At 42.1% G+C, this 24486-nt stretch overlaps 1 protein-coding gene across 13 annotated transcripts in view; it reads right to left on the bottom strand.

The window, feature by feature from the left end:
• Positions 1-24486, bottom strand: part of hfm1 (helicase for meiosis 1) — a 121662-nt gene that overhangs the window by 52629 nt on the left and 44547 nt on the right. For 10 of the 13 annotated variants that reach the window (XM_062978012.1, XM_062978002.1, XM_062978010.1 and 7 more), the window contains 5 exons: positions 17470-17550; positions 12051-12163; positions 3482-3581; positions 1086-1348; positions 146-193 (listed from right to left, as the gene is read on the bottom strand). In XM_062978012.1, coding sequence (XP_062834082.1) covers positions 146-193; positions 1086-1348; positions 3482-3581; positions 12051-12163; positions 17470-17531 — 586 coding nt within the window. In that variant the 5' untranslated portion in view covers positions 17532-17550. Of the gene's footprint in view, positions 1-145; positions 194-1085; positions 1349-1419; positions 1500-3481; positions 3582-12050; positions 12164-17469; positions 17551-24486 lie in introns of those variants that run through there. The other 3 variants (XM_062978014.1, XM_062978013.1, XM_062978015.1) reach the window with 3 other exon arrangements.

Here is a 24486-nt window from a genome sequence, read left to right as displayed (position 1 = left end):
CAAATGAGTTTCCTCAATAAGTTCTCATATTATGGTCTCTGTGACCACATGCTCTGTTTGTAGATTTTGAAAACATCCTAAATTGCATTATTATTTATATTGTAGGAAAGCAAGAAACTATACTTCACAGAACCTAAAAGGATACGGATTTCAGTCACAGGCCTCAAAGCCTTAAATTCCTTTTCAGGTACCCCTAGTAAATAAAACCTTATTAGTTTTAAGCAGCATACATTAAGAATTTAAATTAAAAACACAAATAAAGAACAAAAATGTGCTAAATCCAAAGTTAAACTTGGGCAAGCATTGTCTTCCAATGCTGCCCTGTCTTCCTGCAGCTTTCTATAGTACTGAAAACTTACACCTGAAGGTTTTCCAGCCAACCAGAGCCAACCAACAACATGTTTAGCTGTCAGAGAGACCATGAGAGACCAAGTCAAAGGTATAATACATGCACCTGTTCCTAATTTAAATGCTCTCCTGCCTCTCTCAAAGGGGCTCACCATTTGCATACTTCCACTTCAAATTGCCTATCTGGTTTTTGTATCATGTGTTTGGCAGGAAAATGATAATTATCTTCAATAAATAAACAAATAAGAGGCCCTGTGCAGTACCAAAATAGAATAAAGAGGAAGCATTACATGCAAACACCTGGATTAATTCCTTTCTGCAACATAGCTATATTAAATGTGATGATGGAGGGGAGCAAACAAAGGCGGAAAGGACATGTGATGAGACAATGCAAATCTTTCTTTTCATCAGTTTCTCTGGTTTGACCTGAAAATATACAGCACTAAGCTCTCCGAGACATTCTTTTAATTCCAACCAGTTATAATTACTTTGGTCTTCTCTGGCTTAGCTGTACCTTTTTGTGATTCACATCTCTTTTTTCTAATTTCCTTCTGACCTTCTGCAAGAATACCACTATGCTCTCTACCTTATATTACTTGAACAGATTTAACTGTTGTGTATTTTTTGACTCCATCTACAGTTCTGTTCATGAATATACATTATTCATAGTTACTGCATGAAGCCTGTGTTGTAAATATCTTTTGTTGGGAAAAATTACAAGAAAAGGTATAATTTACCTTCCACACTAGAAGTCTTTGAAACACAGGGAAATGAGTATGCATTTTCAATTCCCTTTCCATTTGCAGAAGCAGATAAAATATCATTTACATTAAGCAGATTAAAATCTGAATATTGCGCTATCTGCATATTATTTTTCCACAGATCTATGTTCATCTCTTCATGTGTAGCAATACTACAATATGTGTCCGTTTCTTTATTGGCATTTGTTCTCTTTGTGTTGCTTGGATTTCCGTATGTATAATTGGTTTGTTTAAATAAGCTGTAAGAAATGAGGATGTTTATTATACAAAGTAATATTTTCAGTAGGATCATGTAACACACAACACTTACAAAATTATATACTATGGCTTAGTGCTCTTCAAAGTGGTAGTCCTGGACTGCTGGTCCCCCATGCAATTAATTACTGGTCCCTGCCAAGTTTCCAGGAAAGAAAAAAAAACAATTGTAGCCAATGGGCATAAATATGATGCTGTTCCTTGACACAGTAAAATAATAATAATTGCTGTTCCTTCATGTCATTTAACTTTTATAAGATAATCAATTTATCATAGGCTTGCATAATTGTTCCTGAACCAAATTAAACTTATTAGCCAAAAAATCCTTCATTTATATTCCTGTAACAAAAAGGGATATTAATCCAATGCATGGTGGATCATCACACAGATGAGTTGGTCACATTCAGGATAGATGTGAACATGTTGTGCAGACTTGGGCCTAGATCTACAAGACCCAAAAACTCCTTCGGTTTCAAACTCAATCTAATTCCTAGAAAAGCAGGAAGCATGGTATTGTGCATTACATTTTAAAGGTAATATTCAAAGTAAGACATTTCATATTTGTGGCATATTAGATTTTGGATAGTTGCTTTCAAAGTAATTATCTGCTATTGTAGTGCAATGCCACAGAGTATTTAGCACTACATTTGCAATTTTGAACAGGAACTTTGCTTTTCTAGTTTTCAAAAGTACTGGAATAATTGTGTCTAGTTTTTTTCCCAAACATCAGAAATATATATACCTTTGATATACAGCATAGTGCAAAACACATACCACTCTTATTCACTTGATCATAATAATAATAATAATAATAATAATAAAACTTTATTATAACCCGCCACCATCTCCCCAATGGGGACTCGGGGCGGCTTACATGGGGCCATGCCCAGACACGATACAATATAACAAAATAAAACAATATATCATAACACAATATAATAGTACAAAAATAATCATATACATTACAACGCAAGTCAGAGCAGACAGGGCGGGCCACATGAACATTTAATTAAAAACTCGGGAGAGAGAGGCATATAAATAAAGAGAACAGGGGTATAAGACGGTATAATCTCAGCATCCATGAAAGAGCACAACACAAAGCACAGAAAATGAGCCAGCACTTTAACCATGTGATGTTCCTTCTCCACAAGGCAACACCCTTGTAGCTATAGAAGTAACTTTCAATGTTATTGTCATGACACCTAAGTTACACTGTTTTGTACGTAAACTTATGATGTAACTTCGTTATCAGAAAATAAAACTTAAAGTCACTATTTGTAACTATTAATAGGTATTTTGAACTAGTAATTTCCAACTTAGGCAGCATGGGGAAGATGGCAACTTTCCACTAGCAGAAGTCTTTCATTCTGTTTCAACATAATATGCAATATGGTTTCCATATTTTGAAGTTATTTGAACAGGTAAATTATAAGAATATTTGAAAAGTAAAAATAAATAAATTAATAATACTTTTCCCTGTAATACAGAAATCTGCTCATTTTTAATTTATTTCCACCAGATTATACAATTAGATCTTAAAAGAGCATACATTTTGCAGATGGGTTGGGTATCAGAATTCAAGATATGCAGGTATATCCTACACAGTTTAAAGTTACCTGGACACAGGGTAAATTCCTGAAATGCATACTGTCTACCACTGTAAATAGGATAAGATTGCAACTCATTTCTATAAAGATAATATGAATGTTGAGATTGATTTCTAAAGCAGTTGTACTGCTCATAGGAATCCTATGACAACATAACCAGCTAAACTAATTTATCTGGAAGATGCCACAGGACTATGTCTTTGTGTGGGATTTTAAGCGTGTATGTGATAGTAAGTCACCCCTTAACTAAAGTAATAAACTAAATCCTGTGTTTAAATCCTTGTTTAAAAAGGGTTGTGCCTAGAGCAAATCTAATTACTATATTAAAATACTGCCAAAAGGAAGTATCCCAGTTTTCTTACATTCAAAAGAATATTAACGCAACTGCCTGGAGCCCTATTAAGCACTTTCATTTCAAAGATCAAAAACTCCGTCTTTGACAAATGTATCTAAAATAATATGGTTCTGATATTTGATGAATTTTTATAATTGGCTAAAAAAAACCCCTACCTTTTCCTGAATTTTGAGCAGACACTTTCATCACCGATTTCTTCTGGAAAGTTAATTAATACTTTATTTTCTGATGGGTTCCAACAAGACAGTTGACAAGCTGTGTTTTCATATTAATCAAGGTCATGAAAGAACAATTGAGCAAAAATAAATGAAGTACATTGATCTCTCCGAACTTTAATGCTTATAGACATTGCTTGTTTAAATTTATTGGGAATTATAAAATTAATTCATAGCTTGTTAGAATTCACAGGGCACATATTTACACTTTAAGGATCCTATAATCTTAACAGGTGCCATAACAATTCTCTTTGAGCACTCTACATGCAAAAAAGATGCAGCATGCAATGCCTACCAATGATCTGGCAATTCAATCAAGGTTCTGTAACAAAAAAGTCCCTCTTACTTGCTTTTCCAGTTTGCTATTAATACTATCCACAAAATATCTCAATTGTTTTTTTGGTTTTTTTTAATGCATGGTCACTGGTAGAAGAGCTATTATTGGTCTGATACAAATTTCAGCCAAACATCCAGGAAATTGCTTGAATCTCAAATGTACCGTAATAAAAATTACTTTTCATCTATGTCATATATGGGAATCATGCAGCTCTCCAGATGCTGTTGGTGTGTAACCCCCAATAACCCCAGCTATCAAAGCCAAAGATGAGGTATGCTGGGAGTTGCAATCAGACAACATCAGCAGCACCATAGAATTCTCACCCTGGTTTATACAGACAACTTTATTCCTACATTTTATAATCTAGTCCACACTACTCTTTAAAACAAAGTGAAAACTGATTTGTAAAATGTTTCTAATCTTAAGGAACCCCATATTAATATTTCACATGAAAGCTGAACTAGCTTTTCAAAAGAGTAAATAAACTTTATCTTTCTTTAAAACAAAATATCTCAAATTATAACTCACTAAATAGAAAAGAAATCAACCTATGAGCACAATGAGTCCCAACCTGTATGTAGGATGCTCTGAAGATCGCCAAGAATAGATCATTTGAATTGTTCCCACTGGCTGGAATGTGCACTGAATTTGTTACATGCCCAATATACCTTTATTCATTTCTCCTTTTGTTGTATAAATAGGCTGACATTGTTGCATTCATTTATCCTATTTATTTATTACTGTATCCCTATTACAGTCTTGGAGCCCCGGTGGCAAAGTGGGTTAAAGCATTGAGCTGCTGAACCTGCAGACCGAAAGGTCCCAGGTTCAAACCCCAGGAGCAGCGTGAGCGGCTGCTGTTAGCTCCAGCTTCTGCCAACCTAGCAGTTCGAAAACATGCCAATGTGAGTAGATCAATAGGTACCACTCCGGCGGGAAGGTAACAGCGCTCCATGCAGTCATGCCGGCCACATGACCTTGGAGGTGTCTACGGACAACGCCGGCTCTTTGGCTTAGAAATGGAGATGAGCACCAACCCCCAGAGTCAGACATGACTGGACTTAACGTCAGGGGAAACCTTTACCTTTACCTCTTACAGTCTTAGACCACAAAATCTGAATAATAATAATAATAATAATAATAATAATAATAATAATAATAAAACTTTATTTATATCCCGCCACCATCTCCCCAACGGGGACTCGGGGCGGCTTACATGGGGCCATGCCCAGAACAGTACACTATAGCAAAATATAAAACAACATATCACAATACAATTAAACAATACAATAAATAATCATATACACTGCAACACAAAATCTATCTATCTATCTATCTATCTATCTATATATATATATATATATAACAAGGCGGGCCACATGAGACACTTAATTAAAACTTGGGGTGAGAAAAGGATAAGAATACAATCACGGAGACCAGGGACATAAGATAAAAACAATCTAGAGGGTAGATGATGGGGGAGTAACAAAAGAAGTGTGTAATAGTTACTCTCCGAAAGCACATCGGAAAAGCCAGGTTTTTAAATCTTTCCTGAAGGCTAAAAGAGTGGGGGCTTGCCTAATTTCGATGGGCAGTGAGTTCCATAAACGGGGGGCCACAGCAGAAAAGGCCCTCTCCCTTGTTCCCACCAGGCGGGTCTGGGATACAGGCAGTGGCGACAGGAGGGCCTCCCCTGATGATCGAAGAGATCGGGCAGGTTTATGGTAGGAGATACGGTCACGAAGGTAGGTGGGTCCCAAACCGTTTAGGGCTTTATAAATGATGGTCTGCACCTTGAATTGGGATCGGAAAGTGAACGGCAGCCAGTGGAGCTCCTTAAACAGGGGAGTAGATCTCTCCCTGTAACTCGCCCCCGTTATTAATCTGGCAGCCGAGCGTTGGACCAGTTGTAATTTCCGAGCCGTCTTCAAGGGAAGCCCCACGTAGAGCGCATTACAGTAGTCCAGTCTAGAGGTAACTAGGGCATGGACCACCGTGGTCAAATCAGACTTCACGAGGTATGGTCGCAGTTGACGCACAAGTTTGAGTTGTGCGAAAGCCCTCCCGGCCACCGCCGACACCTGAGCCTCAAGCGTCAACGCTGAATCCAGGAGGACCCCCAAACTGCGGACCTGTGATTTCAGGGGGAGTGCAACCCCGTCCAGCACAGGTTGCCACCCAATACCCCGATCAGACGAGCGACTGACCAGGAGAGCCTCTGTCTTGTCAGGATTGATCCTCAGCTTGTTCCTCCTCATCCAGTCTGCCACAGCGGCCAGGCACTGGTTCAGCATCCGAGGGGCTTCCTTGGATTCAGATGGAAACGAGTAGTGGATTTGCGTGTCATCTGCGTAGAGATGGCAACGCCCTCCAAAACTCCGGATGACCTCTCCCAGCGGTTTCATGTAGATGTTAAATAGCATGGGGGATAGGATAGACCCTTGCGGGACCCCACAGGTCAATGGCCAGGGGTCCGAGCAGGTATCCCCCAGCTTCACCATCTGGGAACGGCCCTCCAGGAAGGACTGGACCCACTGCAGAACTGTGCCACCGAGCCCCATCCCAGAGAGCCTCCCCAGAAGGATACCATGGTTGATGGTATCGAAAGCCGCTGAGATGTCCAAGAGAACCAGCAGGGTCACACTCCCCCTGTCCAGCTCCCTGCGGAGGTCATCCACCAAGGCGACCAAAGCCGTCTCAGTACTGTGCCCAGGCCTGAAGCCAGACTGCGAGCGGTCCAGAAAATCAGTGTCATCGAGGAACTCCTGGAGCTGCGTGGCAACCACCCGCTCTAGAACCTTGCCCAAAAATGGGAGGTTGGAAATTGGTCTGTAGCTGCTACATACAGATGGGTCTAAGGAGGTCTTTTTTAATAGCGGTTTTACCACCGCCTGCTTAAAGCAGGATGGAACTGACCCCTGGACCAGGGAGGCATTAATAATAGCCATAAACCAACCCAACAACCCATCTTTGGCTAGCTTAACCAGCCAAGATGGGCAAGGATCCAGAGCGCAAGTGGTCGCCCTCACAGACCCAAGAATCCCCTCCACGTCATCAGGAAGAACAAGCCGGAAAGAATCCCATAAGATCGAACAGACAGGTACCTCGGTTACCTCCGCTGGAACTACAGTTAAGCTGGAGTCCAACTCATGACGTATCTGAGCAACTTTGCCTGCAAAATGGTGCGCGAAATCGCTGCACCGAGTTGCCAAGTCATCAGGAAGCCCCTGGGTCTCAGGAGGCCGCAGGAGCTCCCCAACAACTCGGAACAACTCCGATGGCCTGTTGGCTGCAGACGCTATGCGGGCAGTCGTGAAAACTTTCCTGGCTGCTCGCAGAGCCACGGAGTAAGCCTTAATAGCGGCTTTAGCCCGTGCTTGGTCAGACACATCCTGAGATTTCCTCCAGATGCACTCTAGTCCCCTCCTCGCACGCTTCATCATAGCCAGCTCCTCAGTGAACCAAGGAGTCGACGTGACTCTACGCAGCGAAAGGGGACGTTCGGGAGCGATCGTGTCAAATGCCCTTGCCAACTCGCTGTTATAACGATCAGCCAGGACATCGACAGGATCGCCAGTCTCCAGAACAGGAAGATCCCCAAGAGACCTCAGGAGTCCATCCGGATCCATCAGCCTCCTGGGGCGGACCATCTTAATGGGTCCACCACCCCTGCGGAGGTTAGAAGCCACGGCGAAACTTAAACAGATCAGATGATGGTCAGACCATGACAATGGAAGAATATTTTGCTCTTCCACTCTGACTGTCCCACCGTCCACAATAAAAACCAGGTCCAACGTGTGTCCCGCCTGATGTGTGGGCCCAGATATAACTTGAGTCAGCCCCATGGTCGTCATGGCAACCATGAAATCCTGAGCTGCACCTTTCAAAGTGGTCTCGGCATGAATGTTAAAGTCCCCCAAAACTATGAGTTGTTGGGAGACCAGGGCCGAATTGGAGACCACTTCTGCTAGCTCGGACAGAGAGACTGCTGGGTCGCGGGGTGGACGGTACACCAGCAGAATCCCCAAGCTGTCTCGGGCTCCCACCCTCAGGAAGACACACTCAAACCTCGGAGACTGCGGAACGGCGCATCTGATCAGGGCGATGGACTGCCGAAAGATCACCGCGACTCCTCCTCCCCGCCCCCCAGCCCTGGCCTGCTGATGCACCCCGAAACCTGGTGGGCACAGCTGGGTGAGATTCACACCACCCTGCTCGTCCAACCACGTCTCGGTGATGCATGCCAGATCCGCCCCCTCATCCAGGATCAAATCCTGGATAACAGCTGTTTTACCGTTGACGGATCTGGCGTTCAAAAGCAGGACCTTAAGGCTGGGAGGTCTGTCCTGAAGACTACCACACCTATTCCTCTCCAGGGTCGCAAAAACTCTGTTGCGCTTCTCCCTGGGTCGAAAGTGACCGTTCTTCCTTCTCCCCCAAACCACCTCAATGAGACCCTGCCCGTGGAAACCCTCTTCCCCCTGGAGAGTTGACTGATTGAGGTTGCCCATTAAAGGGGATAGTCAGCTGTCTTGAGATAGGAAATCACCAGCAATACTTGATTGTTTAAAGGAGGAGCCTATCTCCGCTGGTGTAGGAGGAAAGGAGTCATCTAACAGATCATCATCTAGCGTGGGAAGGGGGCTAGGCACTAATGATGTCGGAGAGCGGGACTGAGAGGTAGCATAGACATGGCCTAAAACTGGGGGATCTTGTCTACCAAGATTCAGCCTGATATCCAAGGGGCGAATCAATGGGTCTACTAGTACCCTCCTGAGAGTAATGCCCCACTGTTGTAGTTTGGGCCTATACAAAAACAATTCCTCCATTAGCGTTCTGTCTTCCAATCCAATGAGAAGACAAATGGAGCGGTTCCAGGACTGATAGTCTCTACGAAGCCAGTCGATAGTCTTGATCTTCACTTTCGACCAGCTTAAAGATAGAATTTGTGAGAGAGATGTCCGGACCGCTCGCTTAGATGTCCATCTTCCTCTGTTCAATAGTGAGTCTTGCACTTCCACTGCCACCTTATTAGTTCGCAACAGATGTTGGGAATTGCAGTAAGTGTCCAGGGAGTGTCCAAACAGTTCTGGGGACAGCGTGTTGTTTGTCCTCTGAGAGACTCTATTAGTTTCCTTCCAGCTGTCCCTCCCCTGACTCTGACTCTCTTCCCCAGATAAAGACTCCACCCCATCCCTGGCCCCTTCCAAGCCTGACCTATTGCCTTCCTTCTGCTCCTCTAGCCTTTTTCTTCCCTGGCTTTCCAGAGCATTTAATTCCTCATTAATATTAATAAAGCTGGTTGGTACAGTTTGTATAATGTCTATAGGAGAAGGATTCTTCACCATTAGGGAAATTTCTTTGAAAAGATGGTCAATTTTCTTGTTCAGTGTCTCCAAGTGTTGTAAAACAGTACTGAACGATTTTCCCAGTAGATCACATAAGTAAAAGAGTTCGTTTTCCCTCGATGTTTCCTGCCAACTCATTCCTATTACCTTTCAAAAACCTTCCTATAATATACCTCTCTAATCTTTCAAAATTACCCCTCGTTTCTACTATCTCTTTCAGCTCAACAGTATCTCTTCCAACATACACATACCTTCATTCACATTCTGGGACCATCAATTTACCAATCAATAAAACTCAAGAACTCTCGAATCCTATGTGATCACTTCCTATGACCTAAGTACCAGGTTCTCAAACCTGCTTCCTATCAGAGTCTCCCTGAAATTAGATAAAAACTTTCTCACTCCTATCTATAATACACACACACACACATATACACACTCAAAAGGAAAAGAGGAAAAAATTAATAATAATAATAATAATAATAAAATAAAATAAAAAGAAATAAAATAAAATAGATGGCAGGCTGCAGCACTGAAGAAATGATCCAAGCTATTCCTATCTAGAACTTCCTCATTGATTCAGTCTCAACCAGTAAATTAAACTCTCTAATTAAAAAAAAAAAAAAAGGCTTGATGGTGTCAAAAAACAGATGGCAGATTGGATGGAGCTCAATGCAGGCTGCCCCCCAATCCAGCTAGGCGGCCTTAATATAGCTGGAGTTCGGTACAGGAAAACCCTTCGTCACGCGGCACTGGCCCTAGCTGTTGATTCCAACAGGGCAGGGGCAGATGGAGAGGTCGGCCAAGCCCAGGCAAGTCCCAAGGAGCAATGGTACCAAGATGGTGCACTCCACAGCGAGAGAACTTGGTGCCTGACTTAGAAATTTAATGTCTGAAATAAATAACAACACACACACACACACACACACTGTCCCCCTAACCATATTCCCCAGAAATTTCCACTGACATTCAATTTTAGTAACACGTGGAAGTAAACAAAAAAAACACATGGAGATGTAGATAAAACAGTCTGAATTGCATAACAGGAAGGTTGCTTATGCAGGCCAAATAAGATGTGTGTGGTGTGTGCTAGGGTTTCATATATCAGGATCTGGCAATATATATGTGTCTATCTATCTATCTATCTATCTATCTATCTATCTATCTATCTAACTATCTAACTATCTCAAAACTATTTTATATCCTTCCCCATCTCTCCATGGGCACTCAGGATGGCTTTTAAATATAATATAATATAATATAATATAATATAATATAATATAATATAATATAATCAAGTTTGGAACATCTTTCTTTAAAATATTCTCTGCCCAACTTTAAGATCAAGATTACTATGTACAGGATTAAAATTGTCTCTTTACCATGGTCCCAATTAAAATCAATTCACCCTTATTACTTTCTTGATGTGAGGAGAAAACTTGCCAGTGCTGCCAACAGTACCCTTCTGGGATGAACAGCAAATTAGAGTGTCAGGAAAAGGAAATTTTTAACCTTGTCTTGCAACCTAGTTATTGGGTATAGTGATTTGAGCATTGGACTATGGACCCCTTCACACATGCCTTTGAGCCAGCAATTGCCAGTGAAAGGAAAGGCACGCTGGGCGGCGCATTATGCCCCATGTGCCCTTCCTCCTCCCCTCATCATACAAAGGGATGGGAGAGGGTCCTCTGGCACCCTTTTGCTCCCATATCAGATGGCACAAAGGGTGGCAACACATGTAGCCCCACAGCCTTTCTGCCATCACATGGGAATTTGGGGCAGAAAGTGCGGGTAGCTATCCAAGCTACCCAAACAACACTTAACTCCCTTTTGGTGCTTTGCCTCCACTTTGGGAGGAAAGTGGATGGGGCCTGCCATGCATTATGTGATGGTGCATGGCAGGCCCAGTCCAAGCAGTGAAAGGCCCAGGTCTAATGGGGTATTGGGCCTTTGGAGACTGACTTTTGGGGCCGCTTTCCACAATACCAGGGATCAGTCCCCATAGCGATCCCGCATCTTCTGGGCTCCTGGAGCCCAAAGGTGTGAGAGCCCAAAGGTGTGAGTCCTCCTAATACTATAAAATGACACACAAGGAGGCAGCGAGAAAGGAGGGATTTCCCTCTTCACCCCTCCTATCTCCTCAGGTATCATTTTCTCATGCCAGGAGGATTGGAGGAGAGAATTTATGGTGGCCAGGAACTATTTTTCATAAGTTTTAAGGGGAAATGGGGGGCTTGAGGGTGGCTTCATGCCATCCTGATTTAAATCCAGATGGCATGTAGCCACCGCACCGCCTGGAAAGCCCAGGGTTTGGGTGGAGACTAGAACCCGCACCGAAGCAGGTTATTTTAACCTGTTTTGGCACGGATTTTACTCATGTGTGGAAGGGCCCACAAATCCCCACGGAGCCATGGAAACCACTGGGTGACCTTGGACAACTCATATTCTCTCACCCTCAGATGGAGGCATTGACAAACCCCTTCTGAATTAATCTTGCCAAGGAAATCCTATAATAGATTTGCCTTAGGACCATCATGTATCAGCATAAGGCAAACAACAGCAGCAGCAGCAGCAGCAACAACAACAACAACAACAACAACAACAACAACAACAACAACAACTTGGAATTGGCAATTATCATAACTCTACTTCCATGGTGATTGCTCATAGGGAGGAGATATGAAATTACTGGTATGTCATTTAGTTTGGTTCAGATTCAGCTCACTCTGTACATTGGGGGGAAGCAGGCTACCTTATTTCAAATAAATGTTAATTTTGCTCTTATATGGTTTTCTATATTACAAATATCTTCAAAATATGTTACCTTTTTGGTTATTTTTTTCCAGTTCCATTTGTAGCTCTTGGGTGGGTGGGATTTCAAAAGCAGATGGAACAGGTGCAAGATACCAGTTGGTTGGCTCTTCATTTTCTAGAGATCTGATTCCAGCATATTAACATGAAACAAGAAGCATTAAGTATTTCCAACCAAATTAATGACAAACCACAAGAGAACATATTGACTCATGTGTCATTCTAAATTATCAATTTTAATGTTAACTCGGGAAATGTGCTATATTAAAATGTGAAGTTTGAAAGAGGTGTTATATTCAAATGGAAGGTTTCTATTAACTACTCTAGTTAACTGTAAATTTGTCAGACAGGTGGGGTACCTCTGCACAATTGTAGATCTCCATATTTGGAGGTATTCTGCTCTGTGATCTTCTGCAATTGAAATTGAAGGAACTGTTTTGATATGGATCCTCCCTTAAGAAGACTAACAAACTGTACAGCCAATGCATAATAAAATGCATTTTATTTATTATGAAATACATACTGTATGTGCAGCAATACTGGGACCCCACTTCTTATCTGAGATGATAGTGGCGGGAAACTAATGGTATCATATATATTGGTAGGGACCCCCATGTCAGAAAGCAAGAAAAGATTAGACCTCCAGGCCAGAATTTACCAGCTAATAAGAAAAAGCAAAGTGTCTAATGATGCAACTGGACTCAAACAAACATGGTGTTCAGCTGCTGATGTGCTCAAATATAAAAGGATGCACACATATAATATGAAAATGGGATGCGAGAAACATGAATCGGGCAAACTAGAGGCAATCAAACAAGAAATGGGGCACATTTGCAATACTTGGAGTTAAACTGAACATGAATGATCTACGCAGGGAGCTTGACAGGGGAGTGTGTCTCTGTTAGTTCTCTTGGACCTCTCAAGGGCCTTCAATACCATAGACCATGATATCCTTCTGAGATGCCTTGTGAGAATTGGACTTAGAGTCACTGTTTTACAGTGGCTCCAGTTCTTCCTGGAGGGCTGCTCCCAGAAGGTGTTGCTGGGGGACACCTGCTCAGCCCCATAGCCTTTGTCCTGTGGGATCCCACAGGGCTCAGAATTGTCTCTCATGTTGTTTGACATCTACATGAAGCTGCTAGGGGAGATCATCCAGAGTTTTGGAGTTTGATGCCATCTGTACACAGATGATGTTCAGCTTTATCATTCCTTTCCACTTACTGCTAAGGAGGCTGTTCAGGTCCTGAACCAGTGCTTGGCAGCTGTGATGGTCTGGATGAGGTCAAATAAATTGAGACTGAATCCAGACCAGACGGAGGTACTTCTGGTCAGTTGCAAGGCCGAACAGGGTCTAGGGTTACAGCCTGTACTGGACGGGGTTACAATCCCTTTGAAGACACAGGTTCGCAGCTTGGGAGTCCTCCTGGATTCATCGCTGAGCTTGGAACCCCATGTTTCGGCGGTAGCCAGAGGAGCTTTTGCACAATTAATACTTCTGTGCCAGCTGCGCCCATTCCTTGAGAAGTCAGACTTGGCCACAGTAGTACACGCTCTTGTTACATCTCAAATAGACTACTGTAGTGTGCTTTATGTAGAGCTGCTCAGAAACTTCTAGTTCAATCAGCGGCAGTCAGACTGTTCGTCAGAGTGGCATACACGGAGCATACAACCCCCCTGTTATGTCAGCTCCACTGGCTGCCGATTAGCTACTGAGCACGATTCAAAGTGCTGGCTTTAGCCTATAAAGCTCTAAATGGTTCCAGCCCAGCTTACTTGTCCAAACGTGTCTCCTGCTATGACCTACCATATGATTTAAGATCTTCAGGGGAGGCCCTGCTCTCGGTCCCGCCAGCCTCACAGGTGCGGCTGGCGGGGACGAGAGACAGGGCCTTCTCAGTGGTGGCTCCTTGGCTGTAGAACTCCCTCCCTAGTGACATCCGGCAGGCTCCATCCCTTTTGAGTTTTAGAAAGAAAGTGAAGACCTGGCTATGCGAGCAAGCGTTCAAAGAATAAGTTTTGTTGGCTTCGACTGGGTCTGGACTAAGGTTTATGTACAAGGTTTTGTGGATGAATGGCTCAAGTATTTTGTATTGTTTTAAATATGTATTTAACTGCTTATTTTTTATTCTTTTGTATTGTTGTGTATTGGCATCGAATTCTGCTAGTTTTGTAAGCTGCCCTGAGTCCCTTGAGTAGGGCGGGATAGAAATGATGGAAATAAATAAATAAATAAATAAATAAATGGTTCTGCCCCAAGCTACCTGTCCAAATGTATCTCCCTCTATGAACCAGTTAGAGTGTTAAGATCATGGAACATGCTAGGTTCTTGAATGCCCTTAAGGGCCTGGGAACTGTGTGCGTCACTCTCAATGAGCTAGTCAAAACCTGGAATGTGAGTTTGTTGGCTGCCTTGGATGAGATTGCCCCCAGACGCCTCTTTCACCCTCGACGGAATCGCTCCACTTGGTACACTAATGAGCTACGGACGATGAAGCAAGCACGAAAGCGACTGGAACGCCGGTGGCGACAGAAACCCGACGAGGTGTCAGTGTCCGCTTTCAAGGCTTTTCGCAGGTCCTACGCTAAAAGGACACTAAAAAATCTTACAATTCCTCCTTAATAGCCTCTGCTAGATCGCGCCCAGCACAATTATTCAAAATCGTTCATGCTTTGATCAGTCCAGCTCCCTCAGTCCAAAACCCAGCAACCACGGCTCTTACAACAGTGGCATTCCAGAAGTTTTTCACTGATAAAATCACCGTGCTTCAGCAGGAACTGCCCCCTACAGTTGATACCTTGAGAGAGCTCGCTTGTGGCCGCTTAGTGGGCCTATCTTTGACCGATTTACTCCGCTTGACCGGGAAGATGTCGCTAGAATCCTGGCTGTTGCAAAACCAACCACCGGTTCCCTTGATCTGTGCCCCTTTTGGTTGGTGAAGAGCTGCCTGGAAGGTCTACTTGATCTATTGAGTAATATAATCAATGGCTCTCTTGAACAGGGGGTCTTCCCGGACAACCTAAAAGAGGCAAAGGTTCGTCCCTTGTAAAATAAGTCTAGCTTGGATCCCATGACCCTTGCTAATTATCGTCCTGTCTCTAACCTTCCATTCTTAGGTAAGATGATACAGTGGGTTGTACTGGGACAATTGCAACAATTTTTGGATGATACAGCCAGCCTAGACCCTTTCCAGTGAGGTTTCCGCCCTGGCTATGGGACGGAGACAGTCCTGGTTGCCATTACAAATGAACTTCGTCGTCAGTCTGATAGCAGCGGATCAGCGCTACTGATACTTCTCGACCTTACCGCAGCGTTTGACACCGTTGACTACGATCTAATGATTCACCGTTTTGCCATGTCCAGAGTTTGCGGTCAGGCCCTCAATTGGTTCAACTCATTTCTCCGAAACTGGAGCCAATGCGTGGAGCATATGGATCAAGTCTCTGAAAGATCTCCCCTCCTATGTGGGGTAATAATAATAATAATAATAATAATAATAATAATAATAATGTTTATTTATATCCCGCCTCCATCTCCCCCGAAGGGGACTCGGGGCGGCTTACAGCAGAATCAAAATACAAGCAATGATAAAATATGAAACATCAAAGGACAACAACAAAAACCAATAATAAAATATACACAATAGGCGAAAAAACACCCCAAGGTGCAATTCTCTCCCCTCTTCTCTTCAACGTCTACATTAGACCCCTTGCTAGTTTGGCTCGGAGTTTCAGCCTAGACTGCTATCAATATGCGGACGACACCCAACTCCTTCTGCGCTTGGAGCCTGGAGCAACGTCAATACCAGACAGTTTCACCCTATGCCTGGAGGCTCTGTCAAACTGGCTACGTGCTAGTAGACTGAAGGTGAGCCCAGCGAAGATTGAGATTCTCTGGCATGGCCGCTCGATTGGTTTGACCCATTTGCTACCCACCTTCGATGGTGCTGCCCTATCTCCTTCGCCTACTGTTAAGAGCTTGGGTGTCGTCTTGGATTCGCAGCTGACAATGGAAGCTCAGGTCGCTGCTGCCAGCAAACAGGCCTTTTTCCATGTACGACAAGCGAGGCAATTGGCACCCTATCTATCTGATGAGGCTCTGGCAACAGTCATCCATGCCACGATCACGTCTAGGCTGGACTATTGCAATGCCCTGTATGTTGGCCTTCTGATGTCTACGACCCGAAAGCTCCGTATTGTTCAGAATGCGGCAGTCAGGCTACTCACAAAAACACCCATGAAATGCCACATAACACCAGTCCTGCAGCATTTGCATTGGCTTCCAACTGATTACCATGGTTTATATAAGATGCTAGTTCTGACCTTTAAAATTCTTTACGGCCAGGGCCCATGGTACCTTAGGGATTGTCTCTCCTTCTCCCATCATCGGAGGTCACAATGACCATCCCAACACGACTTACTTTATGTACCGGGTCCTAGAGAAGTGCACTTGGAAAGGACCAGACGCAGAGATTTTTCTATTTCTGCCCCTGCCTTATGCAATGCCTTGCCGCCCTATATGAGAGCCATGCGTGAATTAGGGCCTTTTACCCTAGCACTCAAGACCTGGCTCTTTACTAGAGCTTTTGATCTATGTTAATTTTATCAATATTTGTATGTATGTTTTTATCCTTTACAATTTTATCTTGTAAATCACCTAGAGCATCTTGGATGTGGGGCGATTAATAAGTAATTAAATGATGATGATGATGATGATGATGATGATGATGATGATGATGATGATGATGATGATGATGAAAGATCTGCTGGGGAGGCCCTGCTCTCGGTCCCACCCACCTCGCAAGCGCGAGTGGTGGGGACGAGAGGCAAGGCCTTCTCACTGGTGGCCCCTCATCTATGGAACTCCCTCCCCAGTGATATTAGATCGGCCCCTCTCCCTCCTGATTTTCAGGAAAAAAGTTAAGACCTGGCTGTGGAACCAGGCATTTGGGGAGTAGTGCAATATGGAATTCGACATAAACGTAGCAGCACAAACGACAACCACAGGACTATGCACTATGTTTTAACAATTTTAATTGTATTTACATGTTTCATCTGTTTTATTGTTTAATGTGTTGTATTTGTTGATTTGTATTTGAAATGCGGCATTGGATTTTGCCAAACTGTAAGCTGCTCAGAGTCCCCTTCTGGGCGAGATAGAGCGGGATAGAAATATAGTAAATAAAATGAGCCATTCTGAGTCAGATAATTCCACAGTGAAATGAAATTTTAAGATGAAATGGGATGGCAAGGGGTAACAAAAGCAGCTGGGCATATAACACAACATCTGGCCAACAGTATTATTATATGACTGAGTGAAGATTAATTTCAAGTGTTTTACTGAAAACATGACAAAACCAAAAATGCAACACTTTGGAGGGGGTCAATCTAATGGTCCAATATGTATTATTCACCGGGTCACAAAACCAACTTACATTTGCTTTCCGCTTGGTCCTTCAAAAAACAAATTATCCAGACAAAAAGCAGAGTCAGTCATTGTATCAAACCGAGATATGCTGTAAGAGACAAAGACATTAACTATTTATTTATTTATTACATTTATATCCTGTGTTCCCTCTCTCAGTTTACACCGACAGACATGCTTGTCTTCCTTTACTCTCACAACAACCCTGTGATATTGTTCAGGCCCCACCCTACCCTGCAATATAATGCCATTTGAAACTGCTTAATGTAGTATGTGTAGACTCATAAAACACAATTTAACTGCACCAAACTGGATTATATGACGGTGTAGACCAGGCAAGGGCAAGCTTAAGCCCTAGAGGTGTTTTGGACTTCAACCCCCACCATTCCTAACAGCCTCAGCCCCCTTCCTTTTCCCCCTCAGCTGCTTAAATGGCTGAGGGGGAAAAAGGGAAGAGCGAGGCTGTTAGGAATGGTGGGGGTTGAAGTCCAAAACACCTGAAGGGAGGGCTGAAGCTTGCCCATGCCTGGTCTACACTGTCATATAATCCAATTTAATTCAGATAATCTTCATTCAGAAACTGTATTATATGGCAGTGTAGAAGGGACCTAAAACAAATGAGGAAAGACCAGCTGCCTTACTCCTTTCCCCCTCAGCCTACAGTCAGAACAACAAATGGCAAGCAGCCATTTTGAAATCCTCTATATATCTAAACTCAATAAGAATGAAAAGAGCATGGAAAACAGCACTGGTTCTTATTCATGGGAGTCCATTCCTTTGCAATTAAAGTACCAAATGCTTGCCCTTGTGGTAAATACAGCAACCTCTCATCAAAGAAATTCAAAACCAGAGCAGGCCCAAGAGATTTTAGCACGTAGGGTAGTTCAACGATGTGGCTTTCTACCTAATCTGTGGCTGAAGGGAACCTCTGAGAGCGTGCTGAGTTCCCCCTTATGAGAGGGGAACTCTGCACACTCTCAAAGGTTCCCTTCATGGCCGGCCCTTTATCTTTTGGTAAAATACAAATGTAATCGTCCCTCTATTTCTAGTCAAAAAATGCTCCCTTAAGTGGTTTTTCTGGCCTTTAATGGCATCCTAAAAAATGAAAAAAAAGAACGAGAGAACAGGCCAAATAAATGCTTGAAACAACAAACGATTCATTTTTTTGAGGCCTACATCTTTGGAAGGAAAAAGGCAAGCTCACACTCTCTCACAGAAATATTATTTTTGCCTTAAAAGCACAGAGTAAGGAATCCTTGCCCCTCTTTAGTTTCCCTTCCACACTGCCATATCACTCAGAATATCAAGGCAGAAAATCCCACAATATCTGCTTTGAACTGGGTTATCTGAGTCCATACTGCCATATAGTCTAGTTCAAAGCAGATGGTGTGGGATTTTATTCAACTGTGTGGAAGGGGCCTTAGAAAGCCTTCTGAAAACAAAGGATATTACTATAAATCCAAGTGTGACAAAGGAAGAATTCTGGGAAGCGTAGTTCATTGTGTGAGGGATCGGAATTTTTTTTTTTTTTTTAAAATGCCACAAATATGTTTACATTTCAATTCCTGTGTGCACAAAATAGCTTCTAGAGCAAGCCTGAGCAAAATCTGGATTATATGGCAGTGTAGAAGGGGCCTTAGTTCTTTCATTCCAACCTTATAGTTACTTCCCTTAGATCAGAGTAAGCAACTTTGGTGGTTTCTGTGGCTTATTTTCTACTCTGAGGCCCCTTCTACATGGTCACATAATCCAGATTATCAAAGCAGATAATCCATATTATCTGCTTTGAACTGGATTATTTGAGTCTACACCACCATATAATCCAGTTCAAATCAGATAACCTGGATTTTATATGGCAGTGTAGAAGGGGCCTAAGATTATTGGTGACTTGCACATATGGTACCAAATGCCAAAATAACCCGCTACAGGTTGCTTTCAATCTGCTCGGTGGGCAGGGAGCTTGGGCTGACAGCGGGTGCTCACCCCGACCTGAGCTCAAGCTGCTGACTTTTCGATCAGCAGGATTTTTTTTTTTTTGCATTTAGTTGTTTAAACCTGCTGTGCTAAGCACAGACCCTTCAAGATATCTCCTTGTGCACATTTTTGCAAAATACAGATATTTCAAAATTATTCCACACATTACACACAAAGTCCACCTTCCCAAATAAATGTAATTGCGGCTTAAACTCATTCTTGATGCCACTTCCTCCTTTAAAATAAAGGTTTTCCCCTGACATTAAGTTTAGTCCTGTCCGACTCTGGGGGTTGGTGCTCATCTCCATTTCTAAGCCAAAGAACCGGTGTTGTCCATAGATGCCTCCAAGGTCATGTGGCTGGCATGACTGCATGGAGCGCCATTATCTACTGATCTACTCGCATTTGTGTGTTTTCAAACTGCTAGGTTAGCAGAAGCTGGGGCTAACAGCGGGAACTCACCCTGCTCCCCGGATTTGGAATGCCAACCTTTCAGTCAGCAAGTTCAGCAGCTCAACGGTTTAACCTAAGTGGTTTAAGATACTTAAGGTGAATTGTCTTGATTTTAAAAAAATATATTTGGTTGTATCATGTTGTTAACTACCTTGAGTCGCTATGGGGAGAAAGGCCAAGTTTTAAAAATTGGTTTATTTGATATGTTAATTGGGTTTTTATATTAGGATGATGTTTTAATCTGATTTTGTACTGCGGTTGGATGTATTTGTATGAATTTTATATGTTGTACGCCACTTTGAATCCCACCCACGGGAGAAAAGCGAGATAGAAATAAATAAATAAATAAATAAGATAAAAAATAAATAAATAAAGGCAGGACAGAAATAAAATACATAAAAATTAATCCTGGTTCACATTGTTAGATATCCGTAAGTTCAAAACATATACAAGGTACCACATCTGAAATCTTTCAAACCCATTGGTATTTCTAATGAGTTTTTTAAACAATATAAATGCAAACAGTAGCTTGTAAAAGCTTGTTTATTTTATAGAGGAAACGTTTCACCAATACACTGGACATACTTGCCAAGCTTAAGCACCTACTAGCCATTTATTTCAATGGGAGAGTTAAACATACCAGTGGCATTGTGACTAGGAATGCTGCCGTGCGGAAAGGTAACTTTTCTAAGGTTTGGTCTGAAGCAGGCATGGGCAAACTTTGGCCCTCCGGGTGTTTTGGACTTCAACTCCCACCATTCCTAACAGCCTCAGGCCCGTTCCTTTTCCCCCTCAGAGTCATTAGTGAAGCCAGTGGGATGCAAGGATGCTGAACTTTGACAGGGTCTTGTCTATCCACTGTAGTTTTAGAAACTAGTTTCCCTTTGTTACCATTAGAAAGGCTGTTTTTCAATTCTTTTGGCCCGAGGCAAGTTTCCATCTTAGTTTGTAACATCTGCTTTTAGCTGACCGGACTTTAAAGATTAAAGCGAACATAGAAACTGTTCACTTTTTAGAACTTTTTTTTTTGCTTAGCCTCGTCCCAAGATGGCATCTCCTTCAACACTCATATACACAAACACATCACATAAAATATATAGCAAAGCAGCCTCTTAACAGCTCTGAGACAGTTTAATTTTTGATTTCCCTCAAGCCCAACAGCTGATCAGCCATATGTTTTGAGTCTCTTTTTGACTCACAGAGATCACATAACAAGTCATAAACCTGTACATTCTGGAGCAATGTGACTAGAAAAATCACGAACACCAGAAAGTCACGGGTCAGTGATCCATGCAGCAATGGAATAAGACATGTTTCATCTAAGTACAAATCTGTTAAAAGCTTGCAAAGTTCCATGGAAGTTTACCACTGAGTATAGAAACATAAGCAATTTTCGAAAAATGCCAAGGCTGAATTATTACAATAGAAGCAATAATAAGTGAAAAGGGAAATGTATAATGTAGCCATTATATGGAGATAATTAGCTAGTGAAATTGTGCCTTTTAAACACATACACACATTTTAAATGTTACTTTGTGCATATGCTATTCCAGATAATAACTATTACTTTCAGTAGAAAGGTTGCTACTTGAATGTCTTTAGAACATTTTAATTATCAGATTTAGTAACCAATTGTTCTTTTTTTTTTAACGGAAAAACAGTGACTCAATATTTTTCATATACAATATTCTGATCCCCCCCAGATCTTACAAGAAATAAAATTCAAACAACACAATAGGCTTTTTTCCTGTAGTTTTTTTTAAAAACTGACCTCAATATCCAGTCTTTTGATGGTTGAGTCCTGAAAGCACTTATAACAGCTGAATAAGCTTACTCATGCAAATTGTTTCCCTGAAGTTAGTCAAGTGCATAAGCGGTTGCCAAATTGGGCCCTAAGAGAACTAAACACAGCTCCCCCCGGGACCCAAGCAATACTGTTTGTATGTCAGCCAGAGGGAATCTCCCAGGAGTGATACAACATTTTTTTTTCTCCAGAGGCCAAGCAAACATTTTATGCAGCATTGCGCTAACTCATGTCTGCTCAAAAAAGTTAAGTTCTGAAGCCAAGATTCTAAACAGCTAAATCGCTTCCTGTTAATCTAATCTCTCCTTTGTGTGTGTATAGTTTACTTTTTCTATCCCCTAGATTTATCCCCCTAACTGGCAGCTAATTGACTAAATCCCTAGCTAATGAGAGAGACTCATAGCTAACATCCATTCTGATCCGAAGCTAAAGCCACCATTAGTCCTATCCAGAACAGGTGGCCTGAAATGAATGGGGAATAACCAAAAGCCCAATTGGATTCAATAGCTCTTCTCCAATGTTATAGGCTAACATTGATTTAGAACTAACGGGAGAGTCTTAACAATGAATTCAGACCCATTTTTTAAAAAATTTTTGTTGATTTGTAACAGCTTTATATTGTTTCTATAGTGTAGAGAGCTACTATAAACACATTGGTCCAAGTCCAAGTAAAGCATTAAGTAATAGTCATCCACAAGGAATTGAAAAGTTCTATATTCTACCAGTTCATTAGGACTTAGAAGACATGTCTAAAAGTTCATATAAATGAGCCTAGATAGACAATGAGTACTATCTCTCATCATCACTTATTCTGCATGGTCTGGAGCTGGCCTGTTCTTTTCAGAGCTGTTATGATTTCTGAAGATTAATAGGTAGCAATTACCATTTATTGTAGTCATTAAGGCAAAGGGGAAGAATACAATGCTACATCTCAGGTAACAACCAAATGATGTAATCATTAAGAGCTTAGTGTCTCCCAGAACATCTCAGGTAACAACCAAATGATGTAATCATTAAGAGCTTACTATCTCCCAGAACAGAGTCCTGTACATTCAAAATGAAAGTAGTAATGTCAAACTGACCAAAATTAAGCAATCATAGTCAATGCAGAATGACTACATTCCCTGTCATATCTCTGTACTCTCCCAGTTTTCCGTTGCAAAACTAGATCTTAGAAAAATGCCTGCTAGGTTTCTTACACAAATGAAAACACAGGCAAGCCTATTTTTGGAATGTATCAGTTCAGGCAGTGGGTTGGTGGTTCATATAACCGAATGCTTCTCCATATGATACCCCCTCCATAATAAGCTAATAAATGAAACTATGTACATAGAAACCTTTATGCAAGGGAGGAGTCTAGATTAGAAAGTTAGCCACTGACTAACATATAAACTTGGTCTTATTTTTATTTGGAAAACTTATTTTTATGTAGCCATGTGCACATTACCAGCAGTTTGAGGGTTTGCGACAACTATCCTCTCTAGGTGTTTTGAACAAGAACTTCCAGAGGTCTAGAGCCTATAAATTCTAGTTCAGGGCTTGTGGGGGATACCAAATTGGAGAGGTACATTTACTTCAATGCTTGCTTCTGAGAATCAGGCCTATACGGTGGATGGAGTGAGTGTATACAAATAGCATAGATTTTGTGGTGATTTTCAAAAATAGCCATTGAAATTTATTAACTAAAGAAATAATTAAATGTATATCTTACCTATTTCCCAATAGCATACAAGATAGTACACATCTCTTTATGTGTGCTCTCAATTTGATCAAAAAGAAATGAGTCTATACATTCTATTAATATTCTAAATTAAAATGCAATAACTTACTAACTGAACCTGAGGGATTTCTTGCCATCAAAGATTTATGAAATCATAGAATCATAGAACAGTAGAGTTGGAAGAGGCCTCATGGGCCATCCAGTCCAACCCCCTACCAAGAAGCAGGAAATCGCATTCAAAGCACCCCCGACAGATGACCATCCAGCCTCTGTTTAAAAGCCTCCAAAGAAGGAGCCTCCACCACAGCCCGGGGGAGAGAGTTGCACTGTCGAACAGCTCTCACAGTTCAGGTGGAATCTCCTTTCCTGTAGTTTGAAGCCATTGTTCCGCGTCCTAGTCTGCAGGGCAGCAGAAAACAAGTTTGCTCCCTCCTCCCTATGACTTCCCCTCACATATTTGTACATGGCTATCATGTCTCCTCTTAGCCTTCTCTTCTGCAGGCTAAACATGCCCAGTTCTTTAAGCCTCTCCTCATAGAGCTTGTTCTCCAGACCTTTGATCATTTTAGTTGCCCTCCTCTGGACACATTCCAGCTTGTCAACATCTCCCTTCAACTGCGGTGCCCAGAATTGGACACAATATTCCAGGTGTGGTCTGACCAAGGCAGAATATAGGGGTAGCATGGCTTCCCTGGATCTAGACGCTATACCCCTATTGATGCAGGCCAAAATCCCATTGGCTTTCTTAGCAGCCGCATCACATTGCTGGCTCATGTTTAACTTGTTGTCCACAAGGACTCCAAGATCTTTTTCACATGTACTGCTGTCTAGCCAGGCATTGTCCCCCATTCTGTATCTTTGCATTCCATTTTTTCTGCCAAAATGAAGCATCTTGCAGGGGCATAGATGTAAAAATACTCCTTTTAATCCACAGTCAAAAGCAGGAGGCTCCTTTCAGTGGAGAGGGTGAGGAAGGACACCACAAAAGTTGGATCTTCAAACTGCAAAAAGCTATTTATTGTGAGCTTAGCAATAACAACAAAAATGCATACATCAATGTAATAAAAGGATTTGTC

The sequence above is a fragment of the Anolis carolinensis genome, chromosome 4 (assembly GCF_035594765.1).
Source record: "Anolis carolinensis isolate JA03-04 chromosome 4, rAnoCar3.1.pri, whole genome shotgun sequence".
In the NCBI taxonomy this organism is placed as follows: Eukaryota; Metazoa; Chordata; class Lepidosauria; order Squamata; family Dactyloidae; genus Anolis; species Anolis carolinensis.
The sequence above is the reverse complement of the archived record's forward strand: the minus strand, read 5'-3'. Positions and strand labels throughout refer to the sequence as shown.